The sequence below is a fragment of the Halichoeres trimaculatus genome, unplaced genomic scaffold, assembly GCF_033239565.1.
Source record: "Halichoeres trimaculatus isolate MK-OKI-2021-1 unplaced genomic scaffold, fHalTri1.1 fHalTri1_scaffold_21, whole genome shotgun sequence".
NCBI lineage: Eukaryota > Metazoa > Chordata > Actinopteri > Labriformes > Labridae > Halichoeres > Halichoeres trimaculatus.
In genome coordinates this window covers 6271084-6293735 of record NW_027437199.1, presented here as the reverse complement: position 1 = coordinate 6293735, position 22652 = coordinate 6271084, and the positions used below count along the sequence as shown (strand labels likewise).

Here is a 22652-nt window from a genome sequence, read left to right as displayed (position 1 = left end):
TGAGGGAGTTTCCACTTTGAGTTTTGTTTGGTGCCCCCTTGTGGACAAAACAAATCAGTATAAGAAAGTCTATAACAGCAGTAACTAGTCTGACTTCCACTCTCCTGTCAGACTTAAACATAACTAATTGTGAACAGTAACTTCTCTTGTTGATGCTTAACTTTGCTTCTTACAGGAGCTTTAAGTCACTTTTAAAATGACTGAAGTAACATTTAAAGTTCTGAATCATAAATTCCTTCTACTTAATCTACTCAGAGAATAAAATTAAAATGACGTGTGCTGTTTCCTTAGGCGGTCGCATGATAAAATATAAATTCTGTCGTCAGTTTGTGTCCATTAAAACATTTCGTGATAACTTTGCTTCATTTTCTGCTCTGATGAAGACGGGGGAGGAAACAGATTGGATTAATCATCAATCAAAACACTCCTGGGTTGTTGCTCTACTTGTGTTTAATACTTGTACAAATTAACAGGATTACACAACAGTACTCAGCAGAGACTTGATACCACAGATTAAAGCCAAGACGCCATAAACCGTGGACGACCGTGACACTCAGCGAGCCAACATTCAAGCTAAAAATTAACACAGGAGAAAGCTTTTCCTTCAACAGAAACAGAAATAATACAATACTCTTAATAAGTAGTGCTTACATATGGAGACAGTTGTCTTTGCCTGAACTACATCACCATAAAATCACCTCTGACTGCATGTTTGAGTAATAAGTGTAATAACTGTTCTGAAAATGCATTCTTATAACTTCATAAGTAACACGGTTTTATATGTTGATGCTTAACTAAAGTGTTAACATGCTCACAGATTAAAAAAAAGTGTTAGTCCATAATTAAAAAATAAAAATGTCACTTAAAATGCTGCTGCTGTTAATATAAAGTAAAATTACACTCTTCATTTAGACGTTTCTCACGAAGCAGAAAACAAACAAAGTGGTTCCTCTGGAGTATACAGTGCAGAGTGGTCAAAGACTGTCACAGGAAGCAGCATCTCCACAGGTAAGAAGTGTTTCTATCCACAGCAGATGAGTAGTGTTCAGTAGGCACAGATGTAGCTTTAACATGTTTCGGCTGTTGATGTAAAATTCATCATGTAGTGTTCAGTCCGCTGCAGTGCAACAACAGAATAAAGTCACACGGTTTGAACCCTGCTTCATATTTTACATTAGTTTGCATAACCCTGTTTCTTCTTTGTGTTTGATGACTGGCCTTAAAAAAGCTCCCAAACACCTGGAGAGCGTCTCCTTCGACAAATAAAACATGGAATGAAAGCGTTGTATAACCACATGTACAAAAATAACAGATATGACTTTAACAGCGTACAAATGTAGAAAGTTATATTTCTTCTGACGTCAGTAAGGCCTCATTTTTCTTCTTCATCCAGCACCTTTAAAACTTCACATTTCCGAATGTTCTCGGCTTCCTGTTTGGAGAGCAGTCAGTCAGAGTAAGAAGGACGCTCTGGCAGGTCTCAGGCGCCGACAGCCACGCTTTTCCTCTTCCCCCAGTGCAGGTGTCTGCAGATGGAGTCAAACACCGACACAGTGTAACGTGCAAACAGGCTGGTCCACTTTACGGCCTCCACAATCCACTGTGCAGAGCGTCCAACAAACGCCACAAACATGGCGGTGTAGTGAACCAGCTGCAGCAGACTCCTGCCCAGCTGCCTGCCCTGGTTCAGGATCAGGTTGACTCTTTGGTCAGGACCAGCCATTCTTACAGTCTTTGGGTTTCTTGCAGATGTGGAATCACAAAAGTAGCTCAAGGGATCATTTTTCGTTTTTTGGGGTGTAAATCTTTACACAGATGCTCCCTGGAGATGAGTAGACGCCTTGAAATTTGTAGACACCCCCTTGGATACGCCGATCCCTGCCGTCCAATCAGCGCAGAGGAGAGTTTGGTGATGTGGCTCTGCTCTGACATCCATCCGAGGAAATAAACCAAATAACAGCTTCACCTGGAGACACTCTCACAGGTGAGTCAGGACTCCTTTCTTTTTCAACACACACCTGCCCTTAAGCTGCATAAAGCCTCTGAATGAGAAGAAGAGCCGAGCGGAGCAGCTTTGCCTCAATCTGATCTTATTTAGCGTTAGTTAGCTTATTAGCTTTAGCTCACTTACTGTATCGTGGAAACTACACTCAGGGTAAACAAACGGAGCTTTCCACGGAGGTTCCTGTTCATGACACCGAGTCTCACTCCTCTAACGAGGCCGCTGCTCTGTGGACAGCTCTCTGTTTGACGGCGGGACGAGGTTTCGGTCCATATTCGCTTTAGCTAGCTTTAATCTTTGCTGTTCACAGACAGAGTGACGCAGCCGCAGTGGAGAGTTTGGAAGGTTCGGGGGGAGTCGGTTCTGCTCGGATGACATCGGTGCAGAGGGGCTGGAGAGCGTCTGACAATGGGTTTTCTAGGAAGAGAAGGAAAATAGACATTTAAATGCTTTTTTTCAGGAAGTTTAGAGAAATTTGAGTATGAACAGAATTCGTAAGTTTTTTTAAAACTTTTTATTGAACCTTACTTGAACTTAAAGGGCTATAGCGTGGTAAAAAAAAATGCTGCTGGACTGAAAGCAACAATTATGCTAAACGATGGCTAACCTTTGAGTTATATACCTGAATAACCGGTTATAGCTCGGCCCATAAAATGCAGGAAATCAAGAGTAGGTAGAAGGAGGTCACACTGCATCCTGTTTTATCACATGACACAAATTGTGAAGCAGTTTAAACTAAACCGTCTCATTAAAAGCTATGTTTCTCTCCTTTATTTTCTACAAATAACTAAAAGTTTCAGCTCTATTGTGAAATTCAGGTCCCTCCACTTTAATACGGAGACTGGGCTTCAACTACACCTGTATTCACAGCTTCAGAGGACATGTCAGTCAGTGTCAGAGTTAAGGAGCTCTCTGCAAACATACAGTCAAAGGACATGTGTACATATCACACAAAGACAGATTTATTCAAGGATTGCATGCATGCATTTTTACATGGGGAAGAATGATGGTGTAAAATAAAAAATGGACTTTTTTCTAAATTTTGACTCTGCCCTCCTCATAGTGCCGGCCTGATGTTCAGCCGTCTGGCTAACGTCCTCCAGGAGCTCTCTGGAGAGGAGGGCGCAGATGGAGACCCAGAGGTGAGCAGCACAGATATTTATTCCTTTGTAAGAAAGGTTATTTCTTACTGCGCTCAAAACCTAACTTTGAAAAATCGATGTTGTGCACGGTGTGGTTGCAAAGTCTGCAGAGGTTTGTATCCTCTGTTGGATTCGATGAGAGCAGAGGGATAGGAAGGGTTTTCTGTTTCATGTTTTTAGACTAAAGATAACTTCTAAAAGGATCCTCTGCTCAGAAATGGGTCAAAGAGAGCTGTGTTCTGCTCGAGTGCCAGACAAGATATCAAAAAAGTATGAGTTTACTGATTTAAAATATCTCACTGGATAACTTTTGAACCTTGAATCTGATTTAAAACAAACCTATAACTCAAGTTTCTCACAAAGAAAAACTTTTTATTAGCCCTGTCGATTTTTGCCTGTTGAGTAAATGTCCTGTTTCTTGATACAGAGCATGTTGGTGCCTCAGCCTCCAGCTGGAGAGGATCTGGTCTCCGCAGAGACTGAGGTCCCTGAAGAGGCCCTGGAGAGGCTGGCTCACCTGGAGCAGCTGGTGGTCCAGCTGAAGGAGCTCATCAGAGACAAAGACGCACAGCTGATCCAGAAAGACTCAGAGCTGTCAAACAAAGATGCTCAGCTCAAGGTAAAAACCTGTTTGTGTGTTTTACATGATGAAGATTCAGTGACTGTGGTGACACAGATCAACAAGTGTTTGATGTTTCTGCACAGAGCGAGAAGGACGAGGCTGACGCTCGCTTCACGAAACTCAAACTGCAGGCCAAAGCTAAGATGGCTTCACTCAACAAACAGATCACAGAGCTGAAAGGGCAGGGAGGAGACCCCACGGTGAGTTGTGAAGATGCAGATCAGTCTGTGTCTAAAAAGCTGAGGTGTGCTTTAAGGTCACGGATCATCCGTTTGTCCCCTCAGAGTCCAGACAGCTCGTTCACAGGAGCTCCTGCTGCAGGCGAGGAGGAGCTCCAGGAGCTGAAGAAGAAGCTGATCGAGGAGGAAACACGAAGCAGAGAGCTTCAGGAGCGACTGCAGACCACAGAGCAGATCCTCCAGGAGAAAGAGTCCACTCATGCTGAGCAGGTGAGCTGTTATAAACTCACACAGTCCCGCTCTGCTCACAGACACTGACTGTTTGTGTAATCATCTGCTGTCTGTGTGTGTCAGCTGAGGAAGCTGCAGGCTGTGGTGTGTGAAAAGGACGTACGTTTTCAGGAACAGATCCAGAAACACGAAGAGGAGCTGCTGAGGGCGTCATCACAGCAGAGCAACGAGGGCGAGCTGCAACAGGTAGAGGATCCACAAACACTCCACATCTTCTCAGCTGAAGTGACACATTTGGAGTTTATGCTGTGAATGGCTCGTCCACTCTGCAAGCACCTAATTATAGGATTCAGAGTCTTCTAAACATAAACAAAGACATTTGTACATCAATGAAGGAGGTTTTGACTAGCTTTACGCAAGAGGGACTGATTTGATAAGTTACACCCAGGTCTAACTGCTGCACAGAGTTCAACTTTCATGTTTGAGGTTTAGAGATGGAACAGTTTATGAAAAAAATCTGGACTGTTCGATTTTGCATGTTTTCGTTCAGTTTGTGTTTTGTTTTTTCGTCATTTAACTTGATAGATGGATACTTTATTTATCCTGAGGGAAATTCTAGGCATCCAGTAGCATTTACAAGGCAAACTTGACATGACATGAAACATAGTTACAGTTAACCCCAAGTACTGATGCCTCCCTCCCACATGCCCGTCATCAAAGAAAAAATATGTTCATTAGAGATAAAAATGAAATGAGATGTTCACAACCCATGCAAATGAGAGTAAGAAGGTCTGTAATTTAAAAACACCTTTAAACAGGGAAAAATCTGTTCTGATGTTATTGAAAGTAGATAGTGCAAGATTATTAAACACAGTCAGTGCAAACACCAACAAAAAGTTAAAAACGAGTACGACAGGGACGGAGCTACCGGATATGCGGCCACTTGGGTGAGTTTGAAGTAAGTATGTAGCTTCAATCGTACGCATCCGCAACGCTAGGCAAGAAGTACAGCAGGACACTGTGGGGAATCGTGTGTTGTTTCCATGACAAGCAGAGAAGACAGATTTAGAGGAAGTACCTGTGGCGTTGTGTTTTTCTGCTGTCTGGGAGCTCTTTAGATTCAGTGTGAGCTCTGATGACGGTGGTCAGAAAGTGGAGGATAAAACCGTGACTGAGTGTTGCGAACTTAGAGACTTTTTCACTACATTTAATGACTTTTCAAACCTCTCTGTTGATTTTTTAAAATACGACAACTCTTGCGACTTTTCTGGAGTTTGGAGAATCTGAGGTTAAAACACGTTTTGAGCTCCTCAATGGTCAGCGTGTGTGAGCCCCTCCTCTATCCAAATCACAGACAGTCTTCTGCCAGTCTCCAGCCCAAATAAAGGAAGAAAGTTGATATTTAGACATAAATAAAACAAGAATGGACAGAAGAAAGTTAATTTGTAGCTCTAAACATATTTATGATGTTGTGTTTTTCCTGCTTTCTGTCTCTCCCACGTTATTTCTCTCTCCTACAGAGTCCATGACATTTACATGCAAACGGATTATTATACAAATTAGTCAGCAGCATCATTCAGTGGCTTTTAGTGACTTCTGGGACAGCAGATAGTGACTTTCCTTACTGAAGAGTTAGCATGTTGAAACTAGCAATGTTTCACTCAGCTTTAATGATGTTTCAATGGGAAACAGCCTCATTCTGTCAGGTTTTTCATGACTTTACATGACAGAATAGATTAAAAACAATCTATTTATGGTGGATTATTAAGGTATATGGTAATCTGGGGTGTTAAAAACAACAACAATGTACACTGAACAGTGTTTCCTCTCTGTGGGTTAAACCAGCATCATGTTTACACCTTAAAGACTCATCATCCGTCTCTCCTCCTCTCAGGCTCTGCAAACAGCACAGCGGCGATGTGAGGAGCTGGAGGAGGCGCTGAACTCTCGAGCTCAGGTTCTGGAGATGCTGCAGCAGGAAGTGAGCAGCGCTGATCAGCAGAAACAGGTACAGATCCTGCTGCTCTGGAGGCTGTTTGTGAAGAGATGGACAGTCTGTGTATGCAGAGACAACACCAGATGATCTAATGATTACTAATTGCTGCCGGATGAAAACAAAGCTCCTCAAACAGACACACCCACAGCTCCACACACACACACACACTCACGTCCTCCTCTCTCCTCTCAGATCCTGACCGCTCAGTTCCGGCAGATGGAGCAGGAGCTTTCTGAGGCCTTGAAGCGCAGAGAGGAGGAGAGGCAGCAATGGGTCGAGCAGGCGAGCAGGACCGACGCGGAGCTCACGTCCCTCAGAAGCAGCCTGGAGACCTTGGAGAGCACAAACATGGAGGTGGTGAGGCAGCACGGCGAGCTGGCTTCACTGAGGGAGGCGGCGCTCGTGAGTCAGGAGGCTCTGGAGAAGGAGAAGATGGAAGTTGCCCGGTTGGAGGGAGAGCTGACGGTGATGAAGGAGGCTGAGGAGAGGGACAGAGCAGAAACAGCTCGGCTTCAAAGTGAGCTCACTGCCACGAGAGAGGCCGGGGTCAGAGCGGGCGAGGAGCGGGCTGAGGTGGAGGAACTGGAGCGGGAGCTGGCGTCACTCAGAGACGAACATGACGACGCTCTGAAGAAGAGTGAAGTCTTGGCTGGGATCTGGAAACACCTCCGGTCTCTGGCTGAGGAGGACGTCCAGGCAGCAGAGGACGCCTCCGTCCCCACTGACCTCTCTCTGCTCCTGGACGCGACGCGCTCCGTGGAGACACAGCTGACGAGGCTGAGAGAGGAACACAGCGACAGAGAGGCTCAGTGCGCCGAGCTCACCCACGCCCTGGAAACCCTTCAGGGTGAGATGATGTGTTTCTGTTATCTTCTGTGTTTTTATTCAGAAACATTTCATTAGATATTTAAAGAGTAATGTCTGATTCTCAGAACAACTGGACAGAAAAACCACGGAGCAGGAGGAAACCACGGCCAGGGTTCAAGAGTTGGAGCAGCAGGTCCAAACGGTGAGTTTGGAGAAACGCCTCAGTCACAGAAATGTAAGATGCTTAAACATCCAGGGAGAAGAAAAGAGACTGAACACAGTGAAAGAGGCTCATCAGGTCAGTCAGTTTGTTGTTGGTTCAGCTGAGGAGAGACAGAAAGAAAGTTTCTGCAAATTTAAGAGCGCCCCCCACAGGCCTGGAGTGTTTGGTTGTGTATCAGGCTCTTTCAGCTTAATGTGGTTTTGGTTTTGCTTTGATAAAATCTGAGTCACGAGGTTTTTGTTTCTCAGAGGATGTTTCGAACGTCCCCTGCTGCTTCATTTTCCTCACCTGAATCTTCGACTTTCAGCCAGCGTAGTTCATTCATTTTTTTTTTTTAAATTTTCAGAGTGTAGAAAGTTTACAATACAATCAATCATTCATTACATTAAGCATCTGTTGCAAATCACCAAAACATATTACTGCTTCAAATAAAACACCACTCCTTTTTCCTTTATTTTATTTTTTATTTTATTTTTTTTCCCCCTTTATTTCCCCTAGCAACTCCCCGGCACATAACAGAACCTAACTTGACCAAACAACATTATTATCTTTTCCATCAGTATGATAATGATAATAATAATAATAATAAAAATAATAATAATGATAATAGTAATAATTAAAATAAAAAAATCTAATAGTAAAATTAATAATAATTAATAATAGTTAAAATAATAATAGGAATTATTAAAAAATAATTATTGTATATCTACACACACAAACACACACACACACACACACACACACACACACACACAAACATATATATATATATATATATATATATATATATACCCAAATAATGTAAACCCACATATGTTTTACCTACACTCACTCATACATTCACATCCCCACACAGGCATTTATTTCTATATATCTACACATACACAAACATATGTTTGTAACTATAAGTGGTAAAAATAAATAAATGATTATGTTAAAAAAACATACATACATACTCATATACATATACACCTATATACCCATGTATACACACTCCTATAAGTACATAAAAATAGTTTATTCATTTTTGTCCGCTGACAATTCAGGAGTTTAGGAAAATAAAGGAAGCATTGACTCAGAGTTTTAATCTCAAGAGAAGAAGAATTTAAGTGATGAACTACAGTTCAAAAACAAGACTCTAATCACATGTTTGTGTCTTATCTTTAGTGTAGTTTGTCGTATTAAACTTTATCTGAGCCACAGTCACCTGGAAAGACCAGAAATATTATATTGAAAGTAGGGCTGTCACTTTAACTCCTTAATTGGATTAATTAAACACACTTTAAATTACTCTTCCTGTTTTTGATCCAAAAAACAGACAAAACATACTTTTTATGATCACATTAATCTCGGGCACTCCATCTTTCGATCGTCTCCATGATCTCTGCCGTCTTTCCTCACGATGGCACCGCTTTTTCTCTCTGAACTACTGCAACACATCCTCAGTTGGAGCGTGAGCTGCCTGAACTTTTCTGACTTGCAGCGTCTCTCTATGTCTCAGTCATCTCACATCTTCTCCTCATATCCATGCTGAGCTCTCATCCAAAGAGCACACCGCTCTCACCCACAGTAGTTAACGAGCAGGAATTTGATTGACAAGCTCCACCAGAACCCACCTCTATAGACGTCAATGGTAGCATATTTAGCGTTTTTAATTTTGGCCGAATTCTTTATTTGGGGACCTTTAGCAGATATGAGATTAAAATGTGATTAATTAGATTAATTAATTACAAATCCTGTAATTAATAAGATTAATTTTTTTAAATCCCCTGACAGCACTAAATCAGATATTTTCCTGGGCTTGTCGGGTAAATGTGGCTCAGTTTGAGTTTAAGAAGACGTATTTGACTGAAAATAACTTTTTTAGATTTTACTTTTGCAGAGCAGCACCTCTCCAGCCTAGTCCACGCTGGTTAGACTGAGCTATGCCGACAGATATTTACATAATCAAATGTTTGAGCCTGGAATTACCTCAGCTCTTCTTTTCAATCCTCTATTTTAGGAGCTCACAGCGTTGATTTAAAGTGTAACTCTGAAACAGAGAAGAGTTTGTAGCTCATTCTGGGACATTTTCAGCTATATATCAGATGTTAGCAGCTTGTTTTCCTTCAGATATAAACTTCAAAAGAGTCTGAGTTGAGCTGAGAGATACTTTGATAGTTTCGTCGCCTCTCTGAAGCTTTAACTTCAAAGTTTCTGCTGCCTTTGTAAAGACTGCCTGTTCTGCCGTGTCTCCGTTTACATGATTAAAAGGTGTTCACGTTTAGGGAGCTTAGTGTAAGCTTTGGTGCATGAGGTTCATGTAGTTCTGTCTAAAGATGAAGTCTACAGATGGAGACAGGCGTGTCACTACACTTTTCCCCTCTGGATGAAAGTTTTAGAGCTCAGAGCAGAGAGGCTGGTGTCATCCTCCTCACCTGGTCCAGGGACGCGCTGCTCTTTGGCCCAGACGGGGTCAGAGACAGACGACACTCAGTGTGTCTAATCCAGCATTGCTCTGATCCTCAGTTATGATCGAGCGTCTGAGCAGAAACACCTGCAGGGTCAGAGGGAGGTCACACAGAGCAGGAGACACAATGACCTCCTCCTCTTCTTTCTTCACATGATGTGTCCTCTGTACGATGTTTATCTTTTTTTTCTGTGTGTTTTAGATGTCAGAGAAGACGGAGGAGGCTGAACCACCATCAGAGGATTTATCTGAAGCTTATAAAGGTACTAAAAACTAAAACATGGGTTATTCCTGATCAGTGAGAAGCCACATTCACCTGACTACTACAGAAAAATTCCTTATTTCAAGTTATTTAAAGACAACAGAAAAGTTACTTGTATTAAGACATTATTCTAGTTTGAAGAAAATTTTTTAGCACATTTTTCTTGTTCCATTTGCAGATTTTTTTTACCTGTTACAAGCAATTCAGACCTCATTTCTGTCTTTAAATAACTTGAAACAAGACATTTTTCTGGACTAATAAGTTGAATGTGGCTCATATCAAGTATCAAAAGACAATTTTTACTTGAAGGTCCCATATTCTGCTCCTTTTCTTCAGTTTAATATGGATCATTGATGTCTTCATGACATGGTAGTAACATGTTTTGGTCCAAAAAGCCAATAAATCAAGCACAGCAGCATTGTTTCCAGGCTCTCATAGCCCCTCTGTTCAGAACGCTCTGATTTAGTGGGCGTGGCCTTCATATGTAAATGAGCCACCGCTGATACCGCCCCGCTCTTCAGCGTCACTGAGAGCGGCGCCACGAGCTCCGAGTGCACAATGTTTAGAAAACAGCGAAGCTCGTTTACCGTAACATTACAGGCTAAAACAACAGGCTAACCACAGCTTAAGTTAGCATCCTGAAGCTAACACAGAGACAGGGGGGACACTGAGGAAAGTTCTTCCATCTGCTCCACAGCACACAGCATTTAAAATACTCACATTTCCAGGGTCTCAGGTTTGTTGGTGGATGGTTGGTAATGCCCCTGGATTCAGGACCAGTCTTTTCGCTAGCCCTCTGTTGGACTGTCCAAAGTTGGAAAAGCAGTCGGCCGTGAAGTGACTAGCACACACATGCTCAGTTTTACTGAGTGTAGCTGGCACATTTCCTGGATAAATGATGTCTAGACACTTACTCGTGTCTTCTTTCGAGATGGGAAGTTTGTTCATTGAATTATGTGGCTGTTTACAGCCAAAAACAGAGCAGCGATGGCTCTTCAACTTCAGCATTCTCCTCCCTGCTGTGGGAATCGCTGGCGTCGGCAACTCCCAAAAATCCAAACAGCTCGTTTTAGGTCAGGATTTTACATTCACAAGCACTACTAAGTACAGGTTTTGTCGTTAAATATCACATTTTGTGGGCTGGGAGGAAAGCCAAAGACCCACAAGTATCACTAAAAGACTTCATAAAGTGATTTTTGCATAATATGGGACCTTTAAGCCCAAAAAGGCATTTTTTACTGGAAATAAGACAAAAACACTTGATATGATTTCAGTTTTTTGCAGTGCACTTTCATTCGTCGTCTCACTGTCTGTCTCTCTGTTTCTCCTTCAGAGCGTCTTCAGGAGCTGCAGCAGCAGCTTCTGGAGAAAGACGGCGAGCTGGCAGCTCTGCAGGAGTCCCTCCGACTCTCTGAGGAGCGCGTCTCCTCTCAGGTGGACCAGACTCCAGCTCCAGCGCAGGATGACCCCCCTCACAGTCCTGCTGACCCCACAGAGGAGCCTCAGGTGGAGGAGGAGACCACCTTAGTGGCTGAGGACACCTCCGTCCTCTCTGTGGACACAGAAAGCAGCCCAGAGCTGATTGGACACCAGTCTGAATCTCCAGAGGAGTCCAAAGGAGCGTCTTCAGACGAGATGGTCGCCAGCAGCGACTCAGAGGTGGCTCACAGCAGCTGGACCCTCCTGGAAGCTGTGAACCAGGATGGAGCTCAGGACTGGCCCTCCGTCCTGCAGCTGCAGTCGTGGGAGGCGACCAGCATGGAGTCAGAGACCTCCACGGTGCAGGTGGAGTCTTCTTCTGTGGTGATCAGAGAGACGGTCCAGATTAATCTGTCCCAGCAGAGCTCTGCGTCTGCAGACGGCTCCTCTGGACAAGTGTTCGCTCAGGTCCTCGCTGACGAGCTCCAGAAGAGGTACAGTGAGCTCCTGGCTGAGCTGCAGCGGCTCAGAGACTCAGCGGCAGAGTCAGAGGAGAAAATCAAACACCTGGAGGAGGAAACCCGATGTCTAGCTCAGGAAAAAGAAGAAGCAGAGTCTCAGAGCAGAAGCTTTGCAGAGAAACTGACGTTAGCTCGAGAGGAGCTGGAGAGCAGCTCAGGGACGGAGAGGCGCAGCGTGGAGATGCAGCTTCTGGAGGAGCAGGTTGAAATCTTAACCTCTGACAAAGAAACCAAGGAGGAGCAGATCAGAGCTCTGCAGAACAACCTGGAGACGGCGCGTCAGGCTTTCAGCGAGCAGGAGGGACAGGTGAGGATGCTGAACGCTCAGCTGGAGGACAGAGAGCTCCTCACCACGGAGCTGGAGAGGAAGCTCCAGGACATGGAGAGCAGCGTGTTGGAGTTCAGCCAGAGCTCAGAGACGCACAACGACACGCTGAAGGAGAAAGACTCTGAGATCAGCGACTTACACCTCCGACTGAGCATGAAGGAGCAGGAGGTGACGCAGCTCAACGACAGCGTGACGGCTAAACTCCTCCAAGCTGAGGAGGAGAAGCTACAAACAGACGGAGAGGTCCAGAGACTGAAGGAGAGGATAGAGGAGCTGCAGAGAGTCAGTCCTGAAGAGACGGTCTCTGGGGAAGAGGAGGAGCTGGTCCGCCTGCGAAAGGAGAAAGGAGCGATGGAAACCCAGCTGACCACCACCAAGAGGAAGCTGCAGGCGGCTCTGCTGCAACGGAAAGAGCTCCTGAAGAAGGTCGCTGAGTTCGAGGCCGAGGCGGAGAAACGCAAAGAGAAGGAGGAGGCAGAAGAGGAGGAGAGTCCTGCAAATGTTGAGGAGTCAGAGCGAGGACACCAGGTCCAGGAGATGGAGGCTAAACTCCTGGAGCTTCAAGAAGCTCTGAGATCCAAAGACGAGGAGCTGGAGAGTCTGCAGCAGAAACTGGACCAGCAGGATCTGGCTCTGAATCAAACGCTCAAAGACGAAGCTGAGAGATCCTCTGAAACGGCTGCCTTACAGTCCCAGGTCTCCTCTCTGGAAGCCGAGTGCGAAGCCCTGCAGAAGAAAGTCCAGGAGGCACAAGAGGCTCGCAAAGAAACCATCCGCAAGGCCAAGGAGAAAGATCGGCACCACCGAGAGCAGCTGAAGCAGCAGAAGGAGGAGTACACGGAGCTGATGGAGCGACTGGAGGAGAAGACCGGAGAGCAGGACGCCCTGCAGACGAAACTCAAAGAGCTGGAGGAGAAACTGAGCTCTGAGAAACAGGATCAGACTCCTAAAGAGCCCAAAGCTGGGGACTGGGTTCAGGAGGACTGGGTGGATTTCACCTCCTCTGAGACGTACTCAGCGCCACCTCCGTCCTCTGATCTAGTCCAGCTCCAGTCCGAGGCACAGATGCAGGAAGCTGTGAGAGACCTGGAAACACAGATCCAGACGGTGAAGACGGCGAACACAGAGCTCAACGTGAAGCTGCAGGAAGCTCAGGAGAGTTTGTCCCTGAAGGAGGCGGAGCTGACGGAGCTGAGCAAGGAGCTGCAGGCGCTGAAAGAGAAGGAGCAACAGATCGACGCCCTCTCAGAGGAGATACACCACCTCAGGGAGAAGTTCCACCTCGCTGAGTCCTACGCCGAGACCCTGAAGGCTGAGATGGAGACGGCGTCCAAAGCAGCGTCTGAAGACTCCTCGGCATCGATCGCGGCGCTTCAGGCTGAAGTTCAAGACTTCAAACAGTTCCTGGACGACAAAAACCTCCAGATCTCAGAGCTGAGCCAGCAGCTCAGCGAGCAGAGCGCCCTCATCAGCTCCACGCAGGAGACGGTGTCTGAGAAGGATCAGATCATCTCCTCTCTGCAGGAGGAGCTGAGAGCCGAGCAGGAGAAGACTCAGAGGTTAGAGCTCGAGCTCCCCCAGAAACAGGAGGAGGAGAAAGACAGCGAGGAGAAGATCCAGCAGCTCCAAAGGAAGCTCCAGGCGGCTCTGATCTCTCGTAAAGACGCTCTAAAGGAGAACAAAACCCAGAAGGAGCAGCTGGCGGAGCTGCAGCAGAAGGTGGAGTCAGCCGAGGAGGAGCTGGAGAAGCTGAGAGCAGAGAGGGCTCGACTGATCGAGGAGGTTGACCGAACCTTACTGGAAAACCAGAGTCTGGGCTCCTCTTGTGAGAGCCTCAAACTGGCCATGGAGGGCGTGCTGAGCGAGAAAGACGCCTGCAAGAGAGACGTGGAGTTCGCCAGAGAGGAGGCCGCCAGAGCGTCTAAGGAGTGGGAGGAGAAAGTCCAAGGCATGAAGGAGGAGTACGAAACCCTCCTTAAGTCTTACGAGAACGTGAGCGACGAGGCCGAGCGGGTCAGACGAGTCCTGGAGGCCGCCAGGCAGGAGAGACAGGAGCTCGCGGCCAAGGTGAGGACGCATGAAGCGGCGAGGCAGGAAGCTGAGAGTAAAGCTGAGGAGGCGCAGAAGGAGGTGGACACCGTGAAGGACAAGATGAGGAAGTTTGCTAAGACGAAGCAGCAGAAAATCCACGAGTTAGAGGAGGAGAATGAGCGGCTGAGAGAAAGCCAGGAGAGGAGCGGGACCAAGAGGGAGAGCCGCACGCTGAAGGTGGAGGTAGACGGTCTACAGGAGGAGCTGGAGGCGCTGAGAGCCGAGTTAAACGCCACCATGACAGAGAGAGATCAGTTAGGACGACAGGTTGAGGAGCTGAAGGAAGAGCTCACACAGAGAGGAGGAGAGACCGCTCAGAGTGATCCCATCAGGGGAGAGGAGGTCAGAGAGGAGGAGGTGATGGCTCAACAGGCAGACGGGATCATGACCACAGCGCCGCCTGAAGAGGGTCAGAGCGAGGACGTCGCAGAGGAACCATCAGCTGCAGCAGAAGCTCCAGAAACTCCTCCTCAACCTCCTGAGGAGAAAGAAGACGCTCAGGCTGCGCTGCAGGAGACGCTGAAGGAGATGGAGGCTGCAGTGAAGACGGAGAGGGATCTGTGGCGCCAACAGGAAGCTGAACTCAGAGCTGAGCTGGAGGCTCTGCAGCAGGAGCTTCAGGAGAGCAAAGAGAAGGAGAGTCTGCTCAGCTCTCTGGAAACCTGCGTCCAGGAGAGCAAAGAGCGGGAGAGGAGTCTGATGGAGGAGGGGACGAAGAGGGAGGCTCAGTTCAAAGAGCTCCTGAAGAGCCTGGAGGTGGAGAAGGATAACCTGGAGGAGCGGCTCATGAACCAGCTCGCTCAGCTCAACGGGAGCATCGCCGGGTACCAGCAGGAGGCCGCAGACAACCGGGACAGCCTAGCAGATCTACGACAGGAGGTGGAGAGGTCAGAGAGGGAGCGGGAGGAGCTGGAGGCCGAGGTTCAGACCCTGAGGAACCGAGCAGCCCGGCTAGAGGAGGATCTGAGACAGGCTCAGAGAGAAAGAGCTGAAGCTGAGGCCGAGTCTGGGAAGCAGAGAGAGCTGGAGCAGCAGCTGAAGTCCGCTCAGAGGGTGAAGGAAGGGAGCCAGAGCCGAGTCCGGCAGCTGGAGGAGCTGCTGAGGGAGAAACAGCTGGAGGTCCGGCAGCTGCAGAAAGACTCCATCAACTACCAGGAGAGGATCAGCGAGCTGGGGAGGGAGGCTAAAGCTCTGCAGCTGGGCCACCAGGAGCTCACCAAGAAGCTGGAACAATCCCAATCAGAGACTTTAAAGACTGCAGAGGACCTGAAGAGGACTGAAGCAGACCTGACCCTCTGCAGGGCCGAGCTGGACCAGGCTCAGACAAGAGCCAGCGAAGCCTTGGCGGAGAAAACCTCGGCTGAACAGAGAGCCGAGCAGAGAGAAGCCGCTCTGAGAGCCGAAGCAGAGCAGACCCTGGACTCTGTGAGGTTCAGGCTGGGAGCCGAGCTGAAGGAGATGGAGCTGAGGCTGGAGGAGGCGTACACCGAGAGGGAGCGGGAGGAGGAAGCCACGCTGGAGGCCAGAGAGGCAGCGGAGGGGGCGGAGAGACGGGCGCAGGAGACGCAGGCCCGCTTAGATGAGTCTCTGGCCAGGTTGGCCGCCTTCTCCCGCTGCATGTCCTCGCTGCAGGACGACAGAGACCGAGTGTTAGACGAGGCCAAGCAGTGGGAGACGCGCTTCAACAGCTCCCTGCAGAGCAAAGAGGCTGAGGTACGGGGGGCGGAAACACGAGTCCGAGACCTGACCGAACAGCTTCAGAAAGAAACCGCCCTGAAAGAGGAGCTGCAGCTCGCAGTGGACAGGTAACAACTTCATCACCTTAGTGATTCATAAATCACACATAAATATTACCGTAAGCTAATTTTTACTCCCAGATCTGCGCCAATTCTCACGCAAGATTGATAAATGAGGGCCAATGTGTTCTCGTTCAAGCCCCAAAACTCACCGTCTTTTCCCTCCAGGTTGGAGAAAGCAGAGAAAGAATGGCAGCTCAAACTCCAAGCAGAGGAGCAGAAAGTCATCAGGATCCAGACCGCCCTAGAGGAGGAGACTAGCAAGCTTCAGACGACCACAGCCGAGCTGGAGTCGGCTCAGAAAGAGACCAGAGCCCTGAAGAGTGAGCTGGAGGCTGCGACCCAGAGGAGCAGAGCTCTGGAGGAGGCCGTGGGTCGCCTGCAGGGAGACGTGGACCAGACCAGGACGGAGCTGAGGGACAGAGAGGCTGAAGAGAGGAGGCTGTGTTTGAATGTGGAACAACTGGAGACAGACCTGAGGAGCTCCAAGGCTCTGACGGAGAGTCTGCAGACCGAGCTGCACGAGAAGGAGAAGAGGGAGGTGGAGCTGCTGGGGGAGAAGGAGCACGCTGTAGCAGAGGTATGAGGAGGGTTTTTTCATCTGCAGCACAAACTGAGTGAGATTAACACATGAAACTAGTACGGCTAGGACGAAACGCTATTCTTTCAATGTGGCGTTGGTGTCTGATGTTAGCTCCGTAAGCCATGTCTGTGAATAGCAGGATGCTACTCTTCCTTCTGGTATTCCCTCTGTTGCTGGGTTAGCACGGTTCGCTTGTCTGTCTTATTGGAGATAGATCTTACGTTCCCAATAACGATGGATGGAAGGAAAGGTCGATGTCGTCACTTCTTAGCTCACACCTGAGAACCAGCACATCATCCTCACCTCCTTCTCCTCACCTTGTGGGGAAACATCAGGCCTAGCACCAGTTAGCATTGACATGCTACAGGCTGCTAACAGCTGATTTCACATGTAAACAATGCAGCCATGGTTACATGTAAGATCTCCAGACAAACACAGGAGCTAAAATAGTAAAAATATCACTGAAGACAAAACCAGTTTGGTGTCCATAACCGATAAATGAGCCACACAAAGTAATGATCCACTCCAAATACAAAGATGACGAAAAAGAGATGAAAAAACTACAAGAAACGGACAAGATATTGTCAAACAAAAAATCTCGATATGCCAATTGTTGATTTTTTTTTCTACCACTCCTAGAAATTAGTGTGAAATGTGGATTTCTTTCATCTCCAGGCTGCAGAAGAGGCTCGAAAAGAAGCCGACAGCAGAGCGCGAGCAGCAGAGGAGGATCTGGAGCAGAGGAGAGGAGAGCTGAGGGACCTGGAGGAGAAACTACGCAAGGCTGAGGAGGAGAGCAACAGCAGGAAAACCAAACTGGACTCCTTCACTAAGGCCATGGGGTCGCTACAGGACGACAGGGACAGAGTCCTCAACACCTACAAACAGCTGGAGGAGAAACACCTGCAGGTCAGACACAGAAACCTGACAATTGAAGTCAGAGCTGCTTCAGTCAGAGGTTTGTAACCTTGGTGGTGTGTTTCAGGTGATGATGGAGAAGGACGGGCTGATCCAGGAGGCTGCAGGAGAAAACAACAGCCTGAAGGAGGAGCTGCGCTCTCTGCTGGTCCAGAGAGATGACCTGTACGCAGAGAAGGCTCACCTGTCCGCTCAGCTCCACGGCTACAGAGAGGAGCTCAACCAAGTCCTGAGCATGAAGGAGTCTCAGCAGAAGAAGCTCCTCGGAGCCCAGAAGGAGAAGATCGCCTCCTTGGAGAGGGAGAGGAAGGAGTTAGAGAGCCAGCTTCAGATGCTGAGTGAAGCCAGAGGGAGGGAGGAGGAGTCAGCCGTCGTGGAGCAGGAGACGCTCAGCCAGGCTGCTGAGGTTACATCATCACAGGTCATCGATGCCCCCGGAGCAGAGGTGGAGAAGCTGAGGGAGCAGCTGCAGGCCGCCAGGGAGCGAGCGGAGGCCTTAGAGGAAACTCTGCAGAGGGAGAGACAGGAGCAGGAGGGGCAGAGCAAAGAACTGGCCGAGCTGCGCTGGGAGGGAGGCGTGATGAGGACGGAGTCAGAGAGCGCTCAGGAGAGGGTTGCAGAGCTGGCACGAGACCTGCTGGCTGTGGAGCAGAAGCTCCTGGAGGAGAAGGAGGTGACCACGCAGCTGAAAGCAGAGAACCAGTCCTTCTCCAAGTCCATGGCCTCGCTCCAGGACAGCAGGGACGAGGCCGTGAACAAGGCCCGAGAGCTGAGCCTGAGGCTGGAGGAGATGAGCAAAGCCGGAGGCCACGTGGCTCAGAGCGGCTCAGGAGGGTCCACAGGAGGGTCCACAGGAGAGGTGTGGGGTCTAAAGAACGCTCTGCAGGCTCTGCAGAACGACCGCGACCGACTGGTGAGTAACTGGGGCTGACTCTCCTTTAACTTTGTGTCACTCTGAGCTCATGGTTTGATTTCCTCTCTGAGCAGCTGGAGCAGCTCCAGAACCAGACGTCTGAGCTGAAGAAGCAGAAGTCAGAGCTGGCTCGGCTCGGAGCCGGGGAGCTGATCAAAGTGGGCCAGGAGCTATTTGAGGAGAAGAAGAAGAACGAGGACATGCTGAGCGTCTTAATGCAGCTAGAGCGCGTGGTGGAGATGGGCAAACAGGAAGTGGAGACTCTGAGGTGAGGCACAGAGCGAGCGTTTAGTCTGTTGTCAGGGAGAGCGCCAGTTTATCTGGACCAGGGGTCTGCAACCTTTACTTTCATAGGAGGCATTTGTTTCAGCTCACCTGGATTTAAGCCATTCTGGAGCCGCAAAATCTACTTTGTCTTCACATACCTATAAGGTCTATGACATTCTATACACAGTAAAATCTGAGAACTAGCTATCTAAATTAAACATTTTTGATAAATTTGCACAAGTTTTGAGTTTGTTTTAACATTTTGACATTTAAAACAAATGCAAATTTTCAAAAAAAAAATTTAATTGCAAAAATTTGCAAAAAAAAAGAAATTAAATTTAAAAAATTTACTTAGGTTTATTTTTTTTCAGTTGACATTTTAAAAATTTGCAGTTTTGCAGCAATTTTGCAGTTACAGTTTTGAGAACTCAAAGAAGAGCAAAAATCAAACAGATTTGACTTTTCAGAAGTTTGGAAAAAATTTCAAAAATTTTTGAAAAAATTCAAAGCTAAAGTATCAAACTAAATTGAAAAAAAATGCAAAATTTTATTGAATGCAAAAAGATTTAATTCAAAAATTTACTTAATTTACTTATACTTATTTACTTAGAACTTAGTACTAAATTTACTTAAAATTCACTTAATTTTAATTTTTTTTTAGTTGTTGACATTTCAAAAATTAGCAAAAAGCTTCAAGAAATTTTGAAAATTCAAAGATGATCAAAAATCAAACAAGAATAACATTGAAACAAAAAAGTTGCAAAATTTTCTCATTTTACAAATTTGCAAAAAAAAAAATTAAAACAAAATTTTAAAAAGTTGCCAAAATTTCAAAAACTTGGAGCCACTGCAAAGGAGTCAAAGAGCTGCAGATTGCTGACTTTTGATCTATATTGATGTTTGCTCTTTGTGTGTTTCTCAGGCTGGAGCGGATCGACTGGATGGCTCAGGCTGAGCAGCTGAAGCAGCAGACGCTCGCCACGCTCTCAGAGAGGGACCAACAAGTACGGCAGCTCAGCGCCATGCTGGAAGAGGCCCGGGCTCACAAACCCAAACTCCAGCAGGAGCAATACCAGAGAGAGGTACAGGGGACTGTCAGGAAGGAGGGTTTCGATCTGATGCTCAAAGTCGCTGAGTCGCTTCCTCTTTTGTCTCATTATCGCATGATTTACTGATTCCTGTCTCTTCCTGCAGGGCACAGAGGAGGTGGACAGCGCCCCTGGAGCCCCTCAGGAGCGCAGCAGCCAGCTGGACAGCCACGCATACATGGCTGAAGTCAAAGAGCTGCAGAGACGGTAAAAAAATGTAGTTTAGAAAGCATGTTTCAGAGTTCTGTGATGAATTTTCAGTGGTGAAGAGGTTTTCTGCTTCCTGTGCTTCAGGCTGAATGAAGAGATGCAGCAGCGAGTGTCTGCAGAGGAGCAGCTGATGGCCATGGAGGATCGACTCAGACGGTAGGAGATGAGGACAGAGTTTCATGTTTCAGTGAATGATGATAAGATAAATCTGCAGGATTAACTCAGTATGATGTCTGTTTTTCATTCAACCCAGACACAGCCAGGCTAAATGGCACTCAGGACAGGACGGGGAGAGCTCAGAGACGGCTGTGTTCATTGAGCCATCAGACGGAGCTGTTACTCGAGTAAGCCCCGCCTTTTCTGTCCTCCTGATACCTGTGATGATAAAGACAAACATGCTGAGTTTTTGCTCTAACTTCCTCTTCCTCAGACTCGAAGAGGCGGCCCCGGCGTGACACGGATGCTGCGAGCGGCCTTCTGTTCCCGTCAGCGGACTCCTCTGCTGCTGGGTCTCTACCTGCTCACCGTGCACGTCCTGCTGCTGATGTGTCTGGGCGGATACCTCTGAGAGCAGCTCCTCACACCTGGATGGAGGTGGACAGACCTAACCCAAGCCATCAACGCGTTTTAACGGGAAGAGAGACAAACTTTGCACTTTACAGGGCTTCACTTTGAGCATCTTCATTCAGACATGTTCTGTTGTGTGACTAGAGGCTTTTTTAAAACCCAGAGAAGGATGGTTTAAAGGGACAGTTCTTGATTTTATCTAAAGTCTAAGTAAATTCAGAGTGAAGTCTTTAATCAGGTGGTGGTGTTGGAAAGGCCTGGCTTGCAACTTTTTTTTTGTCAATTCTTTTTATTGTCATCATGTTTTCACATTCAATTCAAACCTTTTTAAATTCAACATAAGGATGACAATAGTTTTCATTTTTGTAATTGATATAGTCTCAGAAAAATGTGTCCCCCAGCTATGTGACAATAGATAGATTGATACATAAATAAGTAAATAATTTTAGAAAGGCAGCAGCAACAACAACAAAGAGGAAGAGATAAAAAAAAAGACATTTAAGATACAGAATACAAAGATACATGTATTACAGCTGTTCAAAATAACTGAGTAAAATTGAAGTATCATGGATCAGTGTCAAGTTTTTGATATCTTAAAGACAAACAAGAAAAATTAGTTAAATAAATTGAAACAAGGTAAGACATGAGGTAAAGACAAGAAGAGTCAAATTAAAAAGAAGTAAAGAAAAGAAAGAAAAACAAAGAATAAAAGTAATACAAATACTTTAAAAAAAGCTTCATTTTAGGGGTTTCCCCAAGTTCTTGGCTGATTTCTATTGCAATAACTAAACTTTTCAATCTATTTAAGCAGATAAATTTATCTCATCATCTCTTGATAACACAGATAGTTTACTTTAGGTTGGTTTCAAAGCGATTACCAACACTAACCAGGTCGTTTCAGCCTCTTTAAAATGAGATATTTCAGATACAAGATTGTCACCAAACTTTAAGTTGAGATTGAGAAAAATAAACATAGCCAGAGGGGTTAACAAAAAATGAATGGATGAATAAACGTTTGTTTCTTAATTGGAGGAAAAAATAATATGTTGAGTTATTGGGTCATGGTGTTGTGCAGTATTCTGTGACCGGACTAAAGATAGTCTCAAGCAAAAGCTGAAAATGTTTAATTTCCGTCCGATCTCCTCCAACGTCATATAAAAGTTAAGTTTCAGTGTTGAGTTAAGAGTTTCTGATGTCTTATCCGAGCCAGGTTGTTTACTCTTTTCCATCATCACCTTCATCTTTACTGAAAGAAACTAACAGATAGGTTGTGATATTAATCTAACCCTCTCCAAAAAGCTTCAAACTGAAGTCCTTAAATGTTCGATCACTTGCTTTGAATGGCTTCAGGGTTCAGGTTGTGCTGTCCTAGTCCGCTCTCTTCCTCTCGTTCCCATTTAATGCACAAAAACGAGCACAGTGCAATCTCTGTTCCTACACATTCCTCTTCTTTTAAACCAGCTGTTGGTGAAAAGCATTATATTAAATCATGTACATACATAAGAGCTGCACACGCCGTGTGTTTGCTGTGGGGCTTCGTCTTCAACATTCAGTCTGTCTGTCTGTTTGCTTCAGTTGCACACTTTGAGATTAGAGGTGAAGTGATCCTTCAGGTGAAATGCTGTTTTCATTTATCATCATAAACTCTCCTGATGTAGCATAATTTATTATCCAGCAGTCTGCTTACATTTATAATCTCTGTTCAATATCTGACTGTTGGTGATTTAACTTTCCTCTCTAATCATGATCTGCTTTATTATTTACCCACTGAAATACACTTTTACTGTAAATAACTGTTAAAAAGGGCTGTATAGAAGAATAATAAAGTGGTTGTGGTTTAGCGGAGGAGCTGAAATGTTCAGAAATTAATACGCTGAATTATTTCTGTTGGAAAAACAGACGTGGAACTCTTTTAATTTCTTTCAGGTCTTTTTTTTACTGTTTGGGCTCAGATTCCTTTTTTTAATCATCTAATCAGAGTTAAATCTTCTCTGTCCTTTTACTCAATGAATAATTAATGGATAATTAGTCAGTTTTT

General features: G+C 46.2%; 1 protein-coding gene across 1 annotated transcript; it reads left to right on the top strand.

The window, feature by feature from the left end:
- Window positions 1–1904: 1904 nt before the first annotated feature.
- Window positions 1905–21192, top strand: golgb1 (golgin B1). Its single transcript, XM_074698735.1, has 20 exons — window positions 1905–1984; window positions 3066–3144; window positions 3572–3763; window positions 3850–3966; window positions 4051–4215; window positions 4300–4422; window positions 6071–6184; window positions 6365–7019; window positions 7105–7181; window positions 9854–9914; window positions 11247–16077; window positions 16237–16648; window positions 17327–17560; window positions 17637–18482; window positions 18557–18750; window positions 19672–19831; window positions 19944–20044; window positions 20132–20203; window positions 20301–20391; window positions 20478–21192. Exons 2-20 carry the CDS (start codon window positions 3076–3078, stop codon window positions 20613–20615), a joined length of 8652 nt encoding a protein of 2883 aa, XP_074554836.1. The 5' UTR covers window positions 1905–1984; window positions 3066–3075; the 3' UTR covers window positions 20616–21192.
- The last annotated feature ends 1460 nt before the right edge of the window (window positions 21193–22652 follow it).

What these genes read in the sequence shown, in the direction of transcription:
- golgb1 (XM_074698735.1), top strand. Translation starts at nt 3,076, where the DNA reads ATGTTCAGCCGTCTGGCTAACGTCCTCCAGGAGCTCTCTGGAGAGGAG. An exon ending in AGTCCACTCATGCTGAGCAG is followed by an intron (nt 4,216 to 4,299) that starts GTGAGCTGTTAT and finishes TGTGTGTGTCAG; the next exon opens with CTGAGGAAGCTGCAGGCTGT. An exon ending in CTGCAGCTCGCAGTGGACAG is followed by an intron (nt 16,078 to 16,236) that starts GTAACAACTTCA and finishes TTTTCCCTCCAG; the next exon opens with GTTGGAGAAAGCAGAGAAAG.